Raw genomic sequence first — 18,735 nt, forward strand, 5'->3', positions numbered from 1 at the left:
GTGGGGTTTTGGGTTAAAAATTGTTGGGCGTACAGATTCGTCTGGGCCACCATTAAATTAACAAACTTCTCAGAGAAAAAGACCTTGAAAAAGTCAATTTCTGTGAGGCATTCAGTCTCAAACTGAATTCCTGAGCTGCCTATAAAATCAGGAATTTGAGGCTCATAATTTTCAGGGAGTGGAGTCCACACGGGAGCAATCATTGGGGTTGGCTCAGCTGCTCTCCTGGGTCGCCTTTGGGGGGGTTCCTGATCACTGGAGGAGGAAGAGGAGGAAACTAAAAGGAGTGGGGCATATTCCTCCTCTTCCTCGCTGGCCGACTCAGTGTCAGAGGCAATGATGGCGTATGCCTCCTCGACTGAATACATCCTTCTGGACGATTGAGACATTTTGATTTATTACAGGGGGTTGTGTGGTGTTTTTACACGTGTATAGTGAACAGAAATTAGAAGATAAGAAAGAAGAGAAGAAAAGGAAAAAAAAAAAAGAATAGTATTTACTGTACGATCGTCAGTTAAAAAAAAACAACTGAACGTCCGTCAGTAACTGACACTATCTATTACTAAAAAAAACCTGTAGTCTAACTAACTTGCTACGCACACTATGGAAAGCTGCGGGTGAAAAAAATACCTAAAAAAACCTGCGTAAAAAAATTACCACAGATGCTGATAACTAATCAGCAGTCTGTAGCCGCAGGGTGCACACAGATAGATGGTGCAAATTTATAATTGGAAAAAAATGACAAAAATAAACAATTCCTGGACCAAAAGTTGAGCACAAATGCCGATCAGTGATGGCGGTCACTGATCAGCGCTCAGCGGTCACAGGACCCACACAGGTAATTGGTGTGGGTGAAAAAAAGGCACAAAGAAAGACCCTGCGGAAAAAAAAACAAAACACGGATTCTGATCAGTGATGGCGGTCACTAACCAGCACTTCGTGGCCGCAGGGCGCACACAGGGAGATGGTGCAAATTAAAAAAATAAAATAAATCCTGCGCCAAAAATTGAGCACAGATGCTGATCAGTGATGGTGGTCACTGATCAGCGCTCAGTGGGCACAGGACTCGGACAGGGAGGGGGTGGGGTGGTGTAGATTGGGACAGGGAGGGGGTGGATTGGGACAGGGACAGGCCCAAGGGCAGGGAGAGGGCCAAAAAAATCTGTCTGATCACAAAAAAATAATAAAAAAAGGTGATCAGACAGAAGCAGCAAAAGGGCTTTCTTATTTTTTACACAGTAGTGCAGGACGCACTACAAATACCAGCAAATCCGCAGCAGACACTCTCTCAACCGCTCTGCACGCTGCCTCAAACTGGAATGGCGGCGTGCAGTGCAGTGTCGATGTTCACAACACTGCCTGGTGCACTGATTGGTCGGTCATTACAGACCGACCAATCAGATCGCTCCTAGAGGTGGCATCACTGCCACCTCCCTAGGTGACGTTGGTGGCGATGGGTGTTGTCTTAGACCGCACCAATCGCCACTGTCTAACTGTGCCCTGTGACTCCGGGGCGCAGTTTTAACAAAAATCCCTGCTATTGGCCGGTAAGAATTAACTGGTCAATAGCAGCGATCGCCGATGCGAGGGGGCCAAAACGGCACCCTGGGCGAGTATTAGAGATGGCCTGCTGTCATGGACAGCAGCCATCTTTACTTTGTCACGGTGCAATTAGCACCGATGACTGTTTCCCGTTGCGCCGTATATATACGGCGGATGTCGGGAAGGGGTTAAAAACTGACAATTTAGAACACAATACACAACAAAAAGGAATAAAATTCGTAAATAAAGGAACAAAAAAAACACAAAACTATCTTTATTGTGCATCCGATTTTCATACGCAAGTGTAAATGAGCCATCTGCGTCAAGTGTAACTGACTGCTCTGTACATATCAGTGAGGCGATGATTACCTGTAGTTAAGACCTTTCCGTAGCATTGATGGGCATGAGTTCGAGAAAACACGTAATTTTGTTTCTTTTTGGCAGATTTCTGCAAGACTGCTTCATGAGGTGTTATTTTTTATTTAAATAGCCTTTTTTTATATATACAATTCGTGTCCCAATTGGACAATTTCAGAACTTTTTGGAACCTCTGTACACTCAACCTTTGTAATAATAATTAAAGATGTGAAATCTAGGGATTTTGGGGTAGGGTCGATTTTTGTAATACAAGTATCTCTTCTTTCCCATAATTTTAATAGGTTTTGGGTTAAATTAAGAAAATGAAGCAGTGTTCTTGAAATTTTGTTTTTAAATAATTTTTCTCATTTTATTCCAGCTTGCTGTTAAAGCTGAATTACATGCCTGTCTTAGGAGAAGGTCCTCATGTTGATGCATTGAAGGAGAGGCACGTGGTTGGTGTTACTGCCGATGGCAGCTTGTGGATTCACTGCATGGTTCGCTATGCTGACATGTTACTTTCACGTGGAAAGGTTGTTTTGGCTGTTAAACCATTCACTGAAGAACAAAATGCCTCCTGGACTCGGTAAGGTGGCTGCAGCTAGTTAATGATTCTTTTACACCACTTGTACACTAATGTTGAAGAATGAAAATTAATCTTTGTTACTTGTATAAACTTTGTTAATGATCTGTTCACACTGTTGACGAGGAAACCATGACGGAATCTGCACCAAAAAAAGGTCCAAATCGCGCCCCCCCCCCCCATTGATATCAATGGGAGACAAAGGTGTTAATTTTCCCAGGCGGCCTACTCTTTCCCTCGAGCAGTTTCCGCATCTGCCCTTCTTCAAATCAATGGGAGGCATAAAAAACCTGCGGCGCTTGTTCTGAACGTTTTTTTTTGCAGCATTTTTCACCAACGGCTTTTGCAGTGGATTCAACGGCTTTTGGCAAAAAAAAAAAAAAAAAAACTTTGCTGGCAATTTTTAAAAATCTGCCTCAACGTTCCTTCAGGAGTTTTGAGTTGTGTGTTTTTTGTTTTTTTTTGTGTTTTTTTTAAAATATATAATATGCCTGTCAAAAGAACTGTGTAAACTAGGCCTTATAGTGTTTTTGTTTTTTTTTGGTGTTTTTTTTTCCACCTGTATTTGATTAATTTATTGACTTATAAATGACAAAAGCCCCAAAAAATATCCATAAAACCCCTTTAGCTTACGTTCAGATATAGTTGATTGTACTGTACTTTTGTTGCGGGATCCAGACTGTAGATCTTCATATCCACAACTTTTTAACATGATAAATATGATACATCAAGTTGTCAAAATGTTATTAAAGGATATGCACGCTTTTAATGTGGTGGTTTTTTTTTTTTAGTTTTTTTTTTTTTACTCTATAAATAAGTCAGTTTTATCACTTAAAAGGTGTACATATCCTTTAAGTGTAAGTAGTTCTTTTAGACTGCTGTAATAATATCTTGTGCTCTGTGAGGGTAATGTTTTCTTTTAGGCTTTGTTCTTATCCTCCTGAATTAGGGCCTGTTCACAGTCAGCGTTTGCTTTCCGTTGAGGGGTTCTGTCAGGTTTCCGTCGTGGAACCCCGCAACGGAAAGTCAAACAGAAACCTTAGCTTCTGTTTGCATCACCATTGATATCAATGTTGACGGAAACATTGCTAATGGCTTCCGTTTGTCACCATTCCGGCAGGTTTCCGTTTCTGTGACGGAATCAATAGCCCCCAAAAAAAATTTTGTTTTTTAAATGTCTCCTTAAAAAAAAAATAAATAAAAAAAAAAAAAAATGCTGCCTGTATGTAAATGACCCGATCCCAGCATGCCCACCACTGCACCATATACTGCCACAACGTGAGATCTTGCAGCTCTGACTAAAAGAGCACTAACTATTGCATTAATACTGCAGTTATTGATGTACATTATGAGATCTTGCAATAACTGAATGTGTGAAGCTGGGCACGCTGGCATAACACAATCTGGAAGTCTTGACCGGACACCTCCACTTTCTTTTTAGGTCTTATTTGTGTAACTTATTTATGCCGATGTCAAGGTTCGTAAGATGCAGTCACGTGGCTCCTCTTAAGCAATCTGTGTGAGACCCCCCTCCAGATTGGGACAGATCCACTAATACTGTTTTAATCTCAGACAGCTTTGAATAAGGTTAGATGCGCCAATTTTATCACAATGGCTCATGTTGGCTGTTAAATTTGGCGCATCTTTAGACACTTCTAACTTTATACCACCTCTTGGCTGTCTTACTTTAGTCAAAATGGTGCAATTTGGCTCATCTTAATCCACGACCCCTTTTCTCACTAAACCATGCCTCCTTTTCAGGACAAGTCACAAACACCTGATCTTTTTGGCGCATTTCATTAATACATTTGTCTAAAATAATTTGTGCCAAAAGGAAGGCGCTATTTAGGGCAGAATTTTGGTGTGACACCAATAGTAAACCTGCACCTTTCCCTTTTATAATCATACACAATGTAAAGCTTTGTATGTAGGCCATTTTGCTCTCATTTTCAACATTTATAAAGTCTTACAGAATTTTTTTTTTGCATGGTCATGAGATCATTTGAGCTATGACTTTCTTTCCCTTTACACCCAGAGTAATGCATTTTCTACAGTAAAGCACTGTTTTGAGGACTACCCTCACAATCCTATTTTTTGGTAATGATAATCTTCGTCTCATGCCATAACAACGTGGCTTCAAATTCTATAGATTACTGTAAAGATTAATACATTTTTTTTTTTTTAATTATTTTTAGAATGTTGCAGCATGTAGAAGATCTCCAGAATAAATCCAAACAGTCAAGTAGTATGGAAATGTCAGCCTATCAGCAGCTACTACTACTCGTTGGAATTCACCTTTTTAGGGTAAAATAATAGAGCAAAATTTACGTGTCATACACTAATTTGCTGAATGCATAGTTTGCCTACATTCAGTTTTGGACTAGTTTCTCCCTCTCGGTAATCTCTGATCCTTCTTTTCAGATGTCTCCAAAATGATTTTACCATATGCTGCAGGTCATTTCTAAAGACTGCAGTTATCTATGTATAGCAGTTATTTGCACCTCTGTTCAAGGATATTCATTTAAATTGAAGGGATTTTCCAACTATATACATTTATGGCCTATTTCTGGGATGCTAGTGTGGGTCCAAACACTTACCTCCTCACAATTGCTAAAAAGAAGGTCCTGTAGTGCTCTTTCCGAGCATCGTGCCTCCTTGGCTCTACTCTGCAGGCATTAGGTTGGCACGTTATAGCCAATAGGCCTTTGATTTGACCTGTTTGTTTTAGTGATCATGGAGAAGTCAGAACCCCACCGATAATGCCATGTATGTGGAAACCCACTTTAAGTACCTATTTTTATTGCAGCGTAGTTTTACCACCTTTTTATATGTGCAAGAAACCCCTGGCTGTCATCTCTAATGGCTTTTAATATCCAATCTGTCCAGTTAGTCTTTTTGGTAGAGCAGTTTGGGATCGCGTATGTAACATAATTGCTTTTCACCAACCTATTTTTCTCTTCTTTAGACTCCTAAAGAGAGTGTGGAACTATTAAATGATATCCAGAACTGTCTGGAAAAAGCTATGAGCAAAAAAGGCAAGAAGAAAAAAGGTTTGTCATAGTATTAATATAACTGTATATTGAAATAGCAATGCTGCCGTATTTATTGGCTTTGTAACATGAATGCTCATTGTCATTAAAATGTTTGCTTGTATGGCTGGGTTCACACGTCACGGTCAAAATCCATTTTTTTTGCGGAGAATAGTGAAAGCCTAGTCTTTGTAGACTTGCTAAATAAAGACTAGTTTTAAAGGGGTTTTCCCATCTTGGACATTTATGACATATCCACAGGATATGCCATAAAAGTCCGATAGATGCAGGTGCCACCTCTGGGATCCGCACCGATCTCCAGAACGGGGCCCCCTAAATCCTGTTATAGCTTACTCTGCTCTGCTACCTCCCGGCCACTTCCCAGTTAGGTGGTTTGGGTTTTACGTAAACAGCCGAATGCTCGCTGAGCTACGCTATTTCCATAACTCCCGTAGAAGTAAATAAGAGTTACTGAAACAGCGTAGCACGGCGAGCTACTCTGTTTCCAGAACTCCCATTCACTTCCGTGGGAGTTTTGGAAACCGTGTAGCTCAGTGAGCTCGGCTGCTTCCGTAACTTCGGACCACCTAACCAGGATGTGGCCGGGAGGCAGCAAGAGCAGAGTAAGCTAGAACAGGGGTTTAGGGGGCCCTGCTCTACAAATAGGTGTGGGTCCCAGAGGTGAGAGCCGCGTCTATTGGGCTTTTATGGCATATCCTGTCGATATGCCGTAAATGTCCATGATGGGAAAACCCCTTTAATTTAGCCCATTGAGAAGCCTCATGTGAGATATGGCAAGTCTTACTGTAATGCATTTAAATGGATCTAATAGTTCTGTCACATCATAACTATCCTATATGTGTATATTTTATAATGCTGCCTTAATGTAGCATGATGTAAAAAAATAAAATTTGCTTGGACCTACAGTGAGCACATTTCCGAACACTGTTTATTTGTTTTGTTACTTCAGGGGAACCAGAATGGGTGGAGGTGATGATTGAAATTCTACTGTCACTCTACTCACGACAAAGTAGGCTTTTCCGAGTGGTGTCCAAGAACGTCTTCAGGAAGATTTGTCCTTACTTGACACAGAATGCCCTTCAGCTGATCCTGAATGTGTGTATTTGTTTTGGTTTTTTTTAAAATCTGTTTTATGGCAATTTACTTGGTTATAAAGCAATGCTAGATAGAAGATGATGATTGATCTCTGTTCACAATGGCATTATGGCCCTACTCAATTAGACTTCCTCTGCTGTTTACTGGCAGTTTAGGATGCTCTGCTGCACTATTCTACCATCTCCACCCCCCCCCCCCCCCCGAGAAAAATAAAAAAATAAATGTAATGAACCCCTTGACTGTAATCACTTGTGCAAAGTGGATACAACAGTATACATACTTGCTTTATACTTTTCCTTCCCTTTTGCATCCAATGGCTAAAAAACTAACAAAAACGGCAAGTGTGAATCCAGTCTACTTTAACCACTTTAAGGACACGGCCAAACTTTGTTTTTCCATTTTCGCTTTTTCCTCCCGTCTTCCATAAGCAATAACTTTTTTTCTATATTTGTTTTTTCTACATAACCGTATGAGGGCTTATTTTTTGCGCGACAAGTTGTCGTTTTCACTGCACCATTTTTTGTACCACATAACGTACTCGGGAGCTGAAAATTATTTGTGGGGTGAAATGGACAAAAAAAAAGTGCTTACGCCATTTTTTCGGGGGGGGTTTTGTTTTTGCAGCTCCAATCAGGTGGTAAAAACGACATATACACCTATATTCTACAGGTCGATAAGATTACGGCAATACCAAATTTATATATATATATATATATATATATATATATTTTATTTGTTTTACCACTTTTAGAAAAAAAAACGATTCACTCTGTTGCCTTATTCTGAGAGCCATAACTTTTTTTCATTTTTCTGTCAATTGAGCGATGTGAAGGCTTATTTTTAGCGGGGCGAGCTGTAGTTTTTACCCGTGTCGTTTTGGAGTACATGCGACTGTTTGATCACTTTTTAGTCAATTTTTTTTGTAGAGCTAAGATGATCAAAAAACAGCAATTTGCGTTATCTATCTATAATTTTTGTTGTTTTTTGTTTTTTACGACATTCGCCGAGCGTGTTAAACAATGCTATATTGTGATAGTTTGGCCTTTTACGGACGTGACGTGTTTTTGTTTTAGTATTTTCTCAGTTTTTATTTTTTTTATTTTTAGAAATTGCTTTAGGAATAATGGGGAAAGGTGTTTTTGTCTTTGTTTTTGTTTTTCTTCAACGGTTTAATTATTTTTTTTTAGTCCCCCTAGGGAACTTGAACCAATTGTTTAGGATCGCTTGCAAGATCTATTGCAATACTAATGTATATCGGTATACTGACAGTCTCCTTTGAAGGCCTGCCAGAGGCAGGGCTTCAAATGAGTTCAAAGATGGTGCAATGGTGACCATCGGCACCTGAAAACCAAAACCAAGCTGTTACTGTGGGCTGTACATGCAATAAAATATATCTGTGAGTTGAGAATGTTAATTTGCCCAGTCATGCAACGTCTAATGTTTTAGTTCTCCGTTTCAATTAAGGTTTTTGACCCAGAAGAAGAGCAGAGTGAGGAAAGTGCAATAGTGGTAACCGATGATAAGGATCAGGACGGTTCTGATGATCAGGTAGAAATTTCTGAAATATACAAGTGATTTTTTTTTATCTGTGCTCGTAACCATGCTGAGTTAATTCTTACCTTCTATTTTGTTATTGATGTGAACATTGTCGAGTGAAAATAGTTTACCGCTAGGCATTCGCTTTACAAACCACTTTGTATTTTACTAGAATATATTTTGGGATTGCTTTATAGTTCAGTATAGTTCTCTGCTAAAATTAAAATTCCTGTTTCTTTTAAAAGGAAGAAGAGTGCAGCTCTGAAGAGGACAGTGCTGAGGAGGAGGATGATGACGATGATGAAGAGGAACCCGTGGATGAAAATGTAAATGAGGTGTTCCGTAAACAGCTGTTGGGAGTCTTACAAGGTGGCAGAGCCATGGTAATTTAAATATTTTATCTTTATTATGCTATCAAAAATCTAAAGTTAAGAGAGTGTGGCTAGCTGCTGAACTGGCTGGACGCATCTAGGGTGGGCTCCTAATCACGAGGTCAGATCCAGTGCCATCCAGCCAGTTTTTCGACCGATGGTGGGATTCTAAGGCTATCCCTGTGTTCAGCTACTCCCGCTGTTCTTTTTAAGACTGATCTTGGCTCTCAAGGAGCATCTTGAGATTTGCAGCCTATCTTCCGTCCAGAAGTCAGGACCTCAATTTACTGCCGCTGCGGTCATAGGAGCGGTTGGCGCAACTTTCGCTCAGGGCCCCAGGATTGGAACAGCTACTAACCAGACCCTCGGCCTCACATATTCAGACCTCCGGAAGCCTGCCATTCTCCACAGTGCGGCCTCAACGGCGTTTGCAAACACGTGGCCGCCTTCTTGGGCACATGACAGTGTGTAACAGGTCAGCCCTCTCTTGTGTCCTCAACTGGCCGTACGGGCACAGGCTTGCCGGACCCCGGATCTATTACTCTTCCCACCCCCCTTTTCTGATACTCTGGGGAGACTGAGGATTGATCCACAGGAGGAATTTTTGGATCACGGCCAACCTGCAATTTCACACAAGGCCTGACTAGCGGCCCCACCGGCCACCTCCCTTCCCTACCTGACAACACTGAAACGCTCCTGGCCTGAAGCGGATGGCCCCTGTTCTGAGGAGGACTGTGAGAGACTGCTAGAGAAAGACGGAGTACTTTCGGGGTACAGGGACAACTGCACAGGGCCTGGCTAGCCACGCAGGACCATTTACTTCCCTGCTTCTCCATACTCCTGCGTGATTGCAGCATTTTTTATTAGGGGACTAATATCGATTTCCCCCATCCACATCGTCTAAAGCCAAAGTCTTTGGATCAACGTTCTAGATCACCCCTAGTGAAGCACCCTAATATTTTCAGATTGCTATCCATATACCTACGTTCTGTAGAGATCGGGTATCACGACATTACAACATGGTCGGACATGACCTAACCGTGATGTGATTTTTCGCCCCCCAGGGCAGCTATCTAATCTGTATATGTAGTAACCTAGTATTATAATGGTCAAGATTGGCCCCAGAGGGAACTGGGACTCTGACTGGATACACAGACATGGCAATCTTGATAACTACTTACAGAAGGAGTCTGCTTACACTCCCTCAGGAGACTTTGCGGGTAAATCTCATGCTGCGTCTATGGCTCCTCCTAAAATCCCCCCTGGTGCCATACACGACTATGATAGTGAGGAAGACCGCCTACGATCAACCCCAGACCTACCGCTATCTAGGTCCTTCATCACCAGGGCCCTTATCAAAGCTCTTGATCCAGTGATTAAAGATTTACAAGAAGTCAAACAGATGGGATCCAGAGAGCCTAGAGGCTACCGAGTCGCAAGTCGTTTCTTACACTACAGCCTATACTGAATACTTCCGGGCCTGCCAAACGCATCTCAATACTGTAGTGGATCTCCTAGAGGACCAAGACAAGAGGCAGGAGGAATAATCCACACATTAAAGGTTTATCCGAGTCTGTTGAATCCGAATCCCTGTTCTCATGTGTCAAGCAATTATTCATCAAAATCCTAGGGGACACTTACCTGGAAGAAAGTTCTATTGAAAGAGCCCACAGGGCACTCAGGGCAAGACTAAGCCCTCTGAGCCGCCTAGAGACAGCTGCAGGTTATTCAACTCGAGAGTACGGGATGACATGCTGAGGAAGTCCAGAGACATGGAACACCTACAATTTGAAAGCTCTCATGTCTCCATCTTCCAGGACATTTCCAACATTACACTCTCTAAAAGGAAGACCCTGAGGCCTCTCACAGAGGCCCTTAAGACGCCAACGTTTCCCCTACAGATTGCTTTTTCTCTTCGGGATAACATTCCAGATCTCAGGAAAACTATTCCTCATTCACCACCATGTGGACCTTCCTGCAGCTTTAGAAGCCTTGAACCAGCAAGACCTGTCCATTCCAGACTGGTCTGGAGTCCAAGACCTGGCCTCACTCCCCAAGCTTCTACCTCCTACTCTGTGGGAAATCGCCGGCGTGGGCAAAGCTGGCAGATCCCTAAAGAAATCTGGGAAACTGACCCCGAAGAGGATCCACATGGACACTACCTGATTTTGTGAGATGTATCTTTCATTATTGATATTGTTGTTTTTAACTTTTGAATTACAGGTTGTGGTTCGAATAAGTGCCTCCTGCTAGTTTCTAGTTTAAATTTGATGATCTCACATTCATCCTGTCTCGACCATTGTTGCTCAATTTTTCTCTTTTTTTAATGTTTGTTTTCTGATATACTATGTGACAGTCTATAACCTTTCCGTTGGATTGGGGCTAGGCTGCCCTATCTTTTGACTTAAATGACAACCCTAGTAATTTTTACCCCCTAGCAGTTATCTGCACTCACCTCTGGAGCCCCATATGTAAACATTATCCAAGGTTTACAGGAGTTGTAAACGCGGGACCCGGGGTCTACCCTCTTCTTGCATTCCCATGTTATCTAATCAATGTTGCCTACGTTACCTCAGATTGTTCTTTGATATCTTGATGCTACAAGAAACCCACTTCAAATTCCATAAAATACCCAAACTATCCCAACACTACTTCTCCCATTGGTTTCATAGTTCAAATCCTTCCTCTGCCTCAAAGGGAATTAGCATTGCGATTAGGAATTCCCTTCTCCCCTATCCTGGTTCACACAGACCCTGAGGTTCGTCTTATTTTGTAGCTTAGCTGGAACTATGCTGACCTTAGCTAATTTATATGCTCCTAGTGTCCGTCAAGTCGATTGGCTGCTGGAGGTGCTAGATAAACTCCTCATCTTTGCTGAAGGTTTGACTGTTACGGTCGGAGATCTGAATTTAGCTCTTAAAGGGAAGGCGTCATGAATTTTTATTTTTTAATTTATCATATTGCTTTTAATATGATAACATAAATTTTATTTATTTGTATTCTCATGTTCTACTTTTTACTTCTTTTACTTCTCTATAGGGGCTGACATTTTTTTTTCATCTCTGTATGTGTCGATTAATGACACATACAAAGATGGAATACGGCACATACAACCCCATAGAGAATGCCGTTCCATTCTCTGAAGCGTACGCCGGCTGTGTGGGAACCTTAAATTACTTTTTTGTAAGAAAGGAAACCCCTGACGTCTCTTCTCCCTTGGTATGGGAATCTCACAAAGCGTTTATTCCCGTCGAATTCATTGCCTTAGTATCACGGTTAAAAAAACAGACCGTCTAAACTTAATTCTTTGCTAGCTCAAATATCTACTTTAGATTCGATGGGTAAACAGTCCTTCGCTCTCTCAGCCTAAGATTATCTTATTGAACTGAGGCGAAAATTGAAAGACCGTCTGAACGTAAGGTCAGCCAGGTTTTACCAATCTGCACAATTTAAGTTTTACGCATTTAGGACTTGACCTTGGAGCCCGTGTCTCTATGGTTCACAAACGAACTGAGATCTCACATACCCGAGATTAGAACTAGAGCGGGAACAAAGGTCTCGAATATTGACAACATAACCCGTTAATTCCTTTCCTTTTATGATTCACTTTACAACCTTCCTACTAGTTCCAATGTCCACAATGGTATTGTTGACTTTCTTGACTCCTTGAGCTTGCCTTCCCTCTTTGGCTCTGATGAGATCTCTCTTAGCCATGTTCACCCTGCAAGAGTTAGCTCTGACCTTAAGCTTTGTGCCGAATGGTAAGAGCCCGGGCCCAGATGGCCTTCCAATATCTTATTTTAAAAAGTTTAAAAATTTAGGGAGGAGAGTATTTTGAAAGGTCTGCAATGATCTCCTGCAGGGATCCCTGCTTCCCCAAACACTAGAAGCTCATGTTAACCTTATCCCTAAAGAAGGGAAGGACCTTGCGGATTGCGGCAGCTATCGTCCAATATCATTACTAAAACCAGACGTAAAATTATGGGCCATGTTATTAGCCAACAGGATAAAGCCCCTTTTGAGCACTCTGATTAGTCCTGAACAAACGGAATTTGTGCCGGGACAGGAGGGCAGGCACAACACTACCTGCCTGATAAATCTCATTCACCACGCACAAAAGTCTAGTATTCCCCTAGTATTACGAAGTATCGACGCAGAAAAAGCATTTGATCGGGTTAACTAGGATTACATGAGGGCGGTATAAGACAAGTTTGGCTTTCCTTCTAGCTTTATCCAGGCCATCTTTACCCTTTACTCCATACCTAGAGCTAGACTTAAAGTAAGTCCGAAGTCCTAAATGTCTCAGCCCCTCCCTTGGATTTAGAATCCCTAAAAATGAACTCTCCTTTTAAATGGCCAGATACGGCTATAAAATACCTGGAGGTCATGCTGCCCGGAGACCCGTCTCTTCTTTACCCCCTTAATTTCCCTCCGCATCTTCAACAGATTAAATCTCAATTAGCCGATTTAGATCTCCCTTTCTTAGCCTGGATGGGTAGGAAAAACTACTTGAATACATATTTCCTTCCCAAGATTTTATACGTTCTGCAGACTGTCCCTATCTTCCCTCATTCCTTCACAAAATTAAAAAGTATTTTTTTCACGTTTTCTTTGGGGAAAAAAACACCCCAGGCTCCCATATGTGCTACTTGCTCTTAAAAGCCAACAAGGGGGGATGGGCCGTATACGGAGCCGTATGATTACTATATAGCCGCTCACCTGAACAGGTAGGTTTCCCTATGTGGGACCACTGAAAACGGCCCACATATAGAGGTTGAACGACACTTACTGGGCCATACCCACTAACCGTTACTGTGGGGACTACTTCCACATCTATCAGTCACAAAAGATATTAACCCCCTCTCTAGGGGAACAATCCTAGCTCTCTAAATTTCTCTCATCCTTGGACACCCGACCCCCCCCCCCCCCAGGCACTTTTCTCCAAACTCTCCATTGAACATTATACCAATACTTCTGGGAGCAAAACCTCCACTACAGGGAGTTTGGAGACTGTTAAAGGAAGTCCCCCTCTTGGAAGTTTTTGATGACTTTCAAACACTAGACCCAACTCCTTTTCTTCTTCCAAACAACCTTAATTTCTTGCTTTTATCAGGCTTCCGCAGTTCCTGCAAGAAGTTCAAAACCGAGTATTAAAGGAACAGTGTCATCACAAATTATTTTTTTATATGTTAAAGATGTTAGTGCTTTATTAAAAACGTTTATATTTATTTGTGTGTTTGTGTTTTACTTTTTCTTATTTTTACACTTTTTCTTCCCTATGGGGGCTGCCATTTTTTGTTCCATTTCTGTATGTGTCGATTAACGACACATACAGACATGGAATACGGCAGCCACAGTCCCATAGGGACTGCGAACGGCTCCCGTCCCATTCACTTGTGTGTACGGCGTCTGTGTGGGAACTGCGCATGCGCCGCTCCCACACAGTCCAATTTGAAATTGGCGCCGTCCGGCGCCATTTTCCTGTGGACCGGAAGTCGCGGCCAGACAGTAATATTACTACTTCCGGTCGCGGCTTCCGGACTTGTGCACTTGGACCAGCGGCAGCAGACGGAGCGGAAGGGCCGGAGGGAGCCGCGGCGGCAGGAGCAGGTAAGAGATTTCAATGTATGTTCCGTGTTTGTGTGTGTTTACTACTGTATGTAAAGCTACTACACTGTGTGTTAGCTCAAAAAATGGCGACACACAGTGTAGGAGGTTACACCGTTCAAACCCCTCGTTTATCCCGGCACTAGCCAGGATAAAGGAGGGGGGGGGGTGCTGAGAGCTCACTAGAGCGAGGGCTTTTCACCCAATGTTGCAATGCTGCAATTTTGGGAATAGCTCCATCTAGTGACCAGAAATGGGAAATATTATAAATTAGAATTAATTTATAATATTTCCTGACTCGTGAAAAAAATAAAAAAAATTTGAACAATGTTTAATCACCCACACACTAAATGTTTAATTAAAAAAAACAAAACATGTTTTTCTGGCAACACATTCCCTTTTAAGGTCTTCCGCACTCGTCCTGGCCAGATATTTTATTTCACACACCCCCCCCCCCCCCTGCTAAAACTATTATCTAAAATATATATTCTGATCTCACACTTCATAAAGCTCCTGCAAAACCATGCTTTCTACTAGCATGGGAGAAAGAACTCCATATATCGCTAGAGGCTCAGGACATCTCTCAAATACTCCATAACTCACACGGATTCACTAGATGCATTAGGGTCTAGGAGAATTCATACAAAATTCTTACCCGTTGGTATAGAACCCCGGAGTTCTTATTCAAGATGGGCCTCATCCCTAGTGATCTGTGTTGGCACTGCAACAAGCATACGGGCTCACTGTTGCATATTTGGTGGGATTGCCCGCGTGTCCGGCCCTTCTGGTTAGCGATTTACTCCATTATCTCATCCATCTGCAAAACTACCACTGATCTCAATGCTGCTCTGGTCCTCCTATAGAAATCAACCTTCGGTTTTAAGCCCTCAAAAAAACAACCTGGCAACCTTTATGATGACTGCAGCAAAATTACTCATCCAATCGCTTCTGTGCGAATGTGGGTAGACAAAATGGACCACCTATGTAGGAGCTTGCCAGCTGGGAGAATAGGCGGCATCCCAGAATTTGGGGCCCCCTGGAGGGAAGCTTGATGTGATTATTGTTGTAGACTGTTGACGTCCCTTATATTGGTCTTTCTAGACCAGCACAGAATTTTCTCATGTAAATAGTTCATGTCCCCTTTTCCTTTCCTTTCTTTTCTGTGTAACTACTCCTAACGTAATTTGTACTTGTATATGCTTTCAATATGTAATATTGGTCTACGATTTTGGGTACAAATATGCATGTTTATTGCTTTGTTGTATGAGGTTTATGCTTGAAAAATTGAGAAATAAAGAATGTACTAAAAAAAACTCCAAAGTTGATGTAGAGGATGAAGGCAGTTATAGTGTGTGGTGATCAACTAGATTTGTTATTTTCATGACAGGATGGAGAAGACAGTGATGACGATTTGGATGATGAGACCATGATGGCCCTTGATGAAAATCTGTCTGCATTGTTTGCAGAACAGAAAAAGCGTATTCAGGCCAAGAAGGATGAGAAGGCCAAAGTCCGTGAGGAGAAGATCTTGCGAAAGCATTTCAAGACTAAAGTATGTAAAGAATTTTCTTCAGATGAACTAGTTCGATGTGGGGGGGCTCAGCCATGTTAGGTTATGGCAGATCCTTTACCTATCCTATAAAGATAGTTTAAAGAGTCTGTCACCATATTAGAAGTGCCCGATCTCCTACATAATTTGATCAGCGCTGTAATGTAGAGAACAGCAGTGATTTTTATTTTGATAATTTTTTAGCAATTTATGAGCAATTTTTGATTTATGCTAATGAGTTTCTTAATAGCCAAATGGGCGTGTTTTTACTTTTTACCAACTGGGCGTTGTACAGAGAAGTGTATGACGGTGACCAATCAGCGTCATACACCTCTAATTGTTCCAGCCCAGCTTCTTTCACTGCACAATCACACTGGGCTGGAACAATGAGAAGTTCATGACGCTGATTGGTCACTGATTGGTCAGCGTCATACACTTCTCTTTACAACGCCCAGTTGGTAAAAAGTAAAAACACGCCCAGTTGTTTATTAAGAAACTATCATAAATGTAAAATTGTTCATAACTTGCCCAAAAATTATTGTTTTTCAAAATAAAAACCACTGCTGTTATCTCCATTACAGCGCCAATCAGATTATGTAGGAGATAAAGCACTTATAATCTGATGACAGAGCCTCTTTAAATTTATCACACGTTTTGCGGTAGAGATACGCTTCCAACTTCTTTTTTAAGGAATATTGATCTAAAAGTTTGTGCCACAATCCACCACATATACCCCTTATGCTACCGATATGCTGCAGAGATTTCTAAAACTGAAAATTCATTTCATACAACTTAATGGGGATGTTTATGCAGCTAATTGTGACTTTTGCAGAAATTTCTGCAATAAATTTGCTACGTGTAAATTCACTTCATCAGTCCACTACAAATATGCTATCTTTCCTACCAGGCTCCATGAGCTGTGTCTATTAACCAAGTTTGCTCTATCCCTAACAACCGAAGTCACTGCAAAAGAACCCCTATAACATGGTATTGAACTGATACAGCTGCAGCCCCTCTAATTTCCAGTAGATGGCAACAAGACTACAGCTGTTGAGGTTTAACAGTACATACAACTGTCTGTTGCAATTTTTTGTTATCCTATAAGGAATATGTTTTCTTTTATTTTACAGCTCAACTATAGCCATTATTCATCTTCAATGCTGATTTCCATAGCAAGTTGTAATTAAGTGTTTCTAAAAACGTTTCCCTGTGCTGTCATGTGTTACTCTATTCTGAAAGGCGTCTCATATATTTGCGTATTCCTTTGTTTGGCTGTAGGGCTTCTTGCTAAGTACTACAAACGACACATTTGGGCTACCTAAGGAGTATGACCAGACACACATGTTCCATTTTTTTCCTTACAGGTTTTGGACTTGATTGAAGTGTTTGTGACCAAGCATTCTGACAGTCCATTGGTATTCAGTATCATTGAGCCTCTGATTTCTGTAATAGAACAGAGTATGGGTTCAGAGTCCAGCCAGCAGGAGCAAGATTTCCTCCGTAAAACAGCCGACATTTTCATGTAAGTAAATACTTGTTTGAAAATGTATTTCTTTGTTTGTTTCCTTTTGGCTCTATGAATTTAATTCCGTGGAAATCGATATGTAGATATCACGTAGAGATCTGATGTTGTGCCCTACAGTCATAGGTTCAAACAATTCAACCAAAGTCTGACATTTCCTCCAAATGCCATAAACCTGTAAATATATATATATATCGGACTAAAAGACATCCACTAATGAACGATATGGTAAATATGAACCACTTTAGTTTTCTGAAAGAAAGTTTGTCTCAGGAGAACAACTTTATTCTACATATCTGTCGTCCTATGTCAGAGAAACCTAGTGACAACCGTCTGTGCTGGTCTAGAGAAAATATCTGGATCTTCGATACAAGGGACCTGGCCCCACATGTCACTAGTGTATTATCGGTCTTATTATAAATTGCTCAGGCGTGTAATATTTTAATTTGCTTAGATTAGAATACATTTTGCTCAGTACTTTAAAGTCTGGTTTTAGGCAGAATTTAAAGTAAAAAATAAAAATACACACAATTGGTATCGCTGCGTCCGTAAAAGTCAGAACTATTACAATATACCATTATTTAACTCGCATGTGAAGGTCATAAAAAATAAAGAATTTAAAACGCCAAAATCTGTTTTTGGGACACCCTAGCCCTCTAAAAAATGTAATAGAAAGTGTGCGTACCAATAGAAACCGCAGCTCGTCCTACAAAAAATAAGTGCTCACACCGCTCCATCGACAAATTTTTTTTTATGTCTCTCGAAATATGGTGAAACAAAACAATTTTTTTTTGTTTTTTTTTTAACAAATAGTTTTTACTTTTGTAAAAGTAGTAAAATATAAAAAAAAACTATTGCAGCGCCGATCACATGCAATAGGAGATGGGGATTTGATAATCTGGTGACAGAGCCTCTTTAAAGAAACTCTGTCACCACATTATAAGTGCCCTACATAAGGAGATGGGCGCTATAATGCAGGTGACAGCCGTGCTTTTTATTTAGAAAAACAATCTATTTTTACCACGTTAGGAGCGATTTTAGCTTTATGCTAATTAGTTTCTTAATGCCCACACACGCGCACACTCTCCTCCTCGCACTTGCTGTGGCACTGTCCATATCTGATAGGACAGTGTCCCAGCCATAGTAACTCGCCCCCTTGCCAGTACACGCCCCGTTGACAGTTCAGGGGGTTATTTAAATATCGGGCGCCAAATATAACGGAACCGATATCTAAATTTTTTTTTTCTACCTCCATTATTTAAAGTGCCCCAGGGTTTGTTCAGCCCTCCCCATTACATGCTTCACTCAGCTGCACATGTATGGGGAGGTGAAAGGTTCTCTTTAAAGGGAATGTGTTGCCAGCAAAACATGATTTTTTTGTTTTTTTTGTTAAACAATTAGTGTGTAGGTGATTAAACATTGTTCTGTGTGTCGCCATTTTTTGAGCTAACACACAGTGTAGAAGGTTTACATACAGTAGTAAACACACACTGAACACAAACATACATAGAAATCCCTTCCCT

The 18,735-nt window shown here is 41.2% G+C and overlaps 1 protein-coding gene across 1 annotated transcript in view; it reads left to right on the top strand.

Annotated features, from left to right (window-relative positions):
* MYBBP1A (MYB binding protein 1a) overlaps window positions 1-18,735 on the top strand; it is a 102,730-nt gene that overhangs the window by 53,263 nt on the left and 30,732 nt on the right. Inside the window, exons 12-19 of the mRNA XM_075852837.1 lie at window positions 2,279-2,485; window positions 4,678-4,786; window positions 5,448-5,532; window positions 6,482-6,627; window positions 8,092-8,175; window positions 8,409-8,546; window positions 15,529-15,693; window positions 17,055-17,212. Coding sequence (XP_075708952.1) covers window positions 2,279-2,485; window positions 4,678-4,786; window positions 5,448-5,532; window positions 6,482-6,627; window positions 8,092-8,175; window positions 8,409-8,546; window positions 15,529-15,693; window positions 17,055-17,212 — 1,092 coding nt within the window. The remainder of the gene's footprint in view (window positions 1-2,278; window positions 2,486-4,677; window positions 4,787-5,447; window positions 5,533-6,481; window positions 6,628-8,091; window positions 8,176-8,408; window positions 8,547-15,528; window positions 15,694-17,054; window positions 17,213-18,735) is intronic.

Source organism: Rhinoderma darwinii, chromosome 2 (genome assembly GCF_050947455.1).
Source record: "Rhinoderma darwinii isolate aRhiDar2 chromosome 2, aRhiDar2.hap1, whole genome shotgun sequence".
Taxonomy (NCBI): Eukaryota; Metazoa; Chordata; class Amphibia; order Anura; family Rhinodermatidae; genus Rhinoderma; species Rhinoderma darwinii.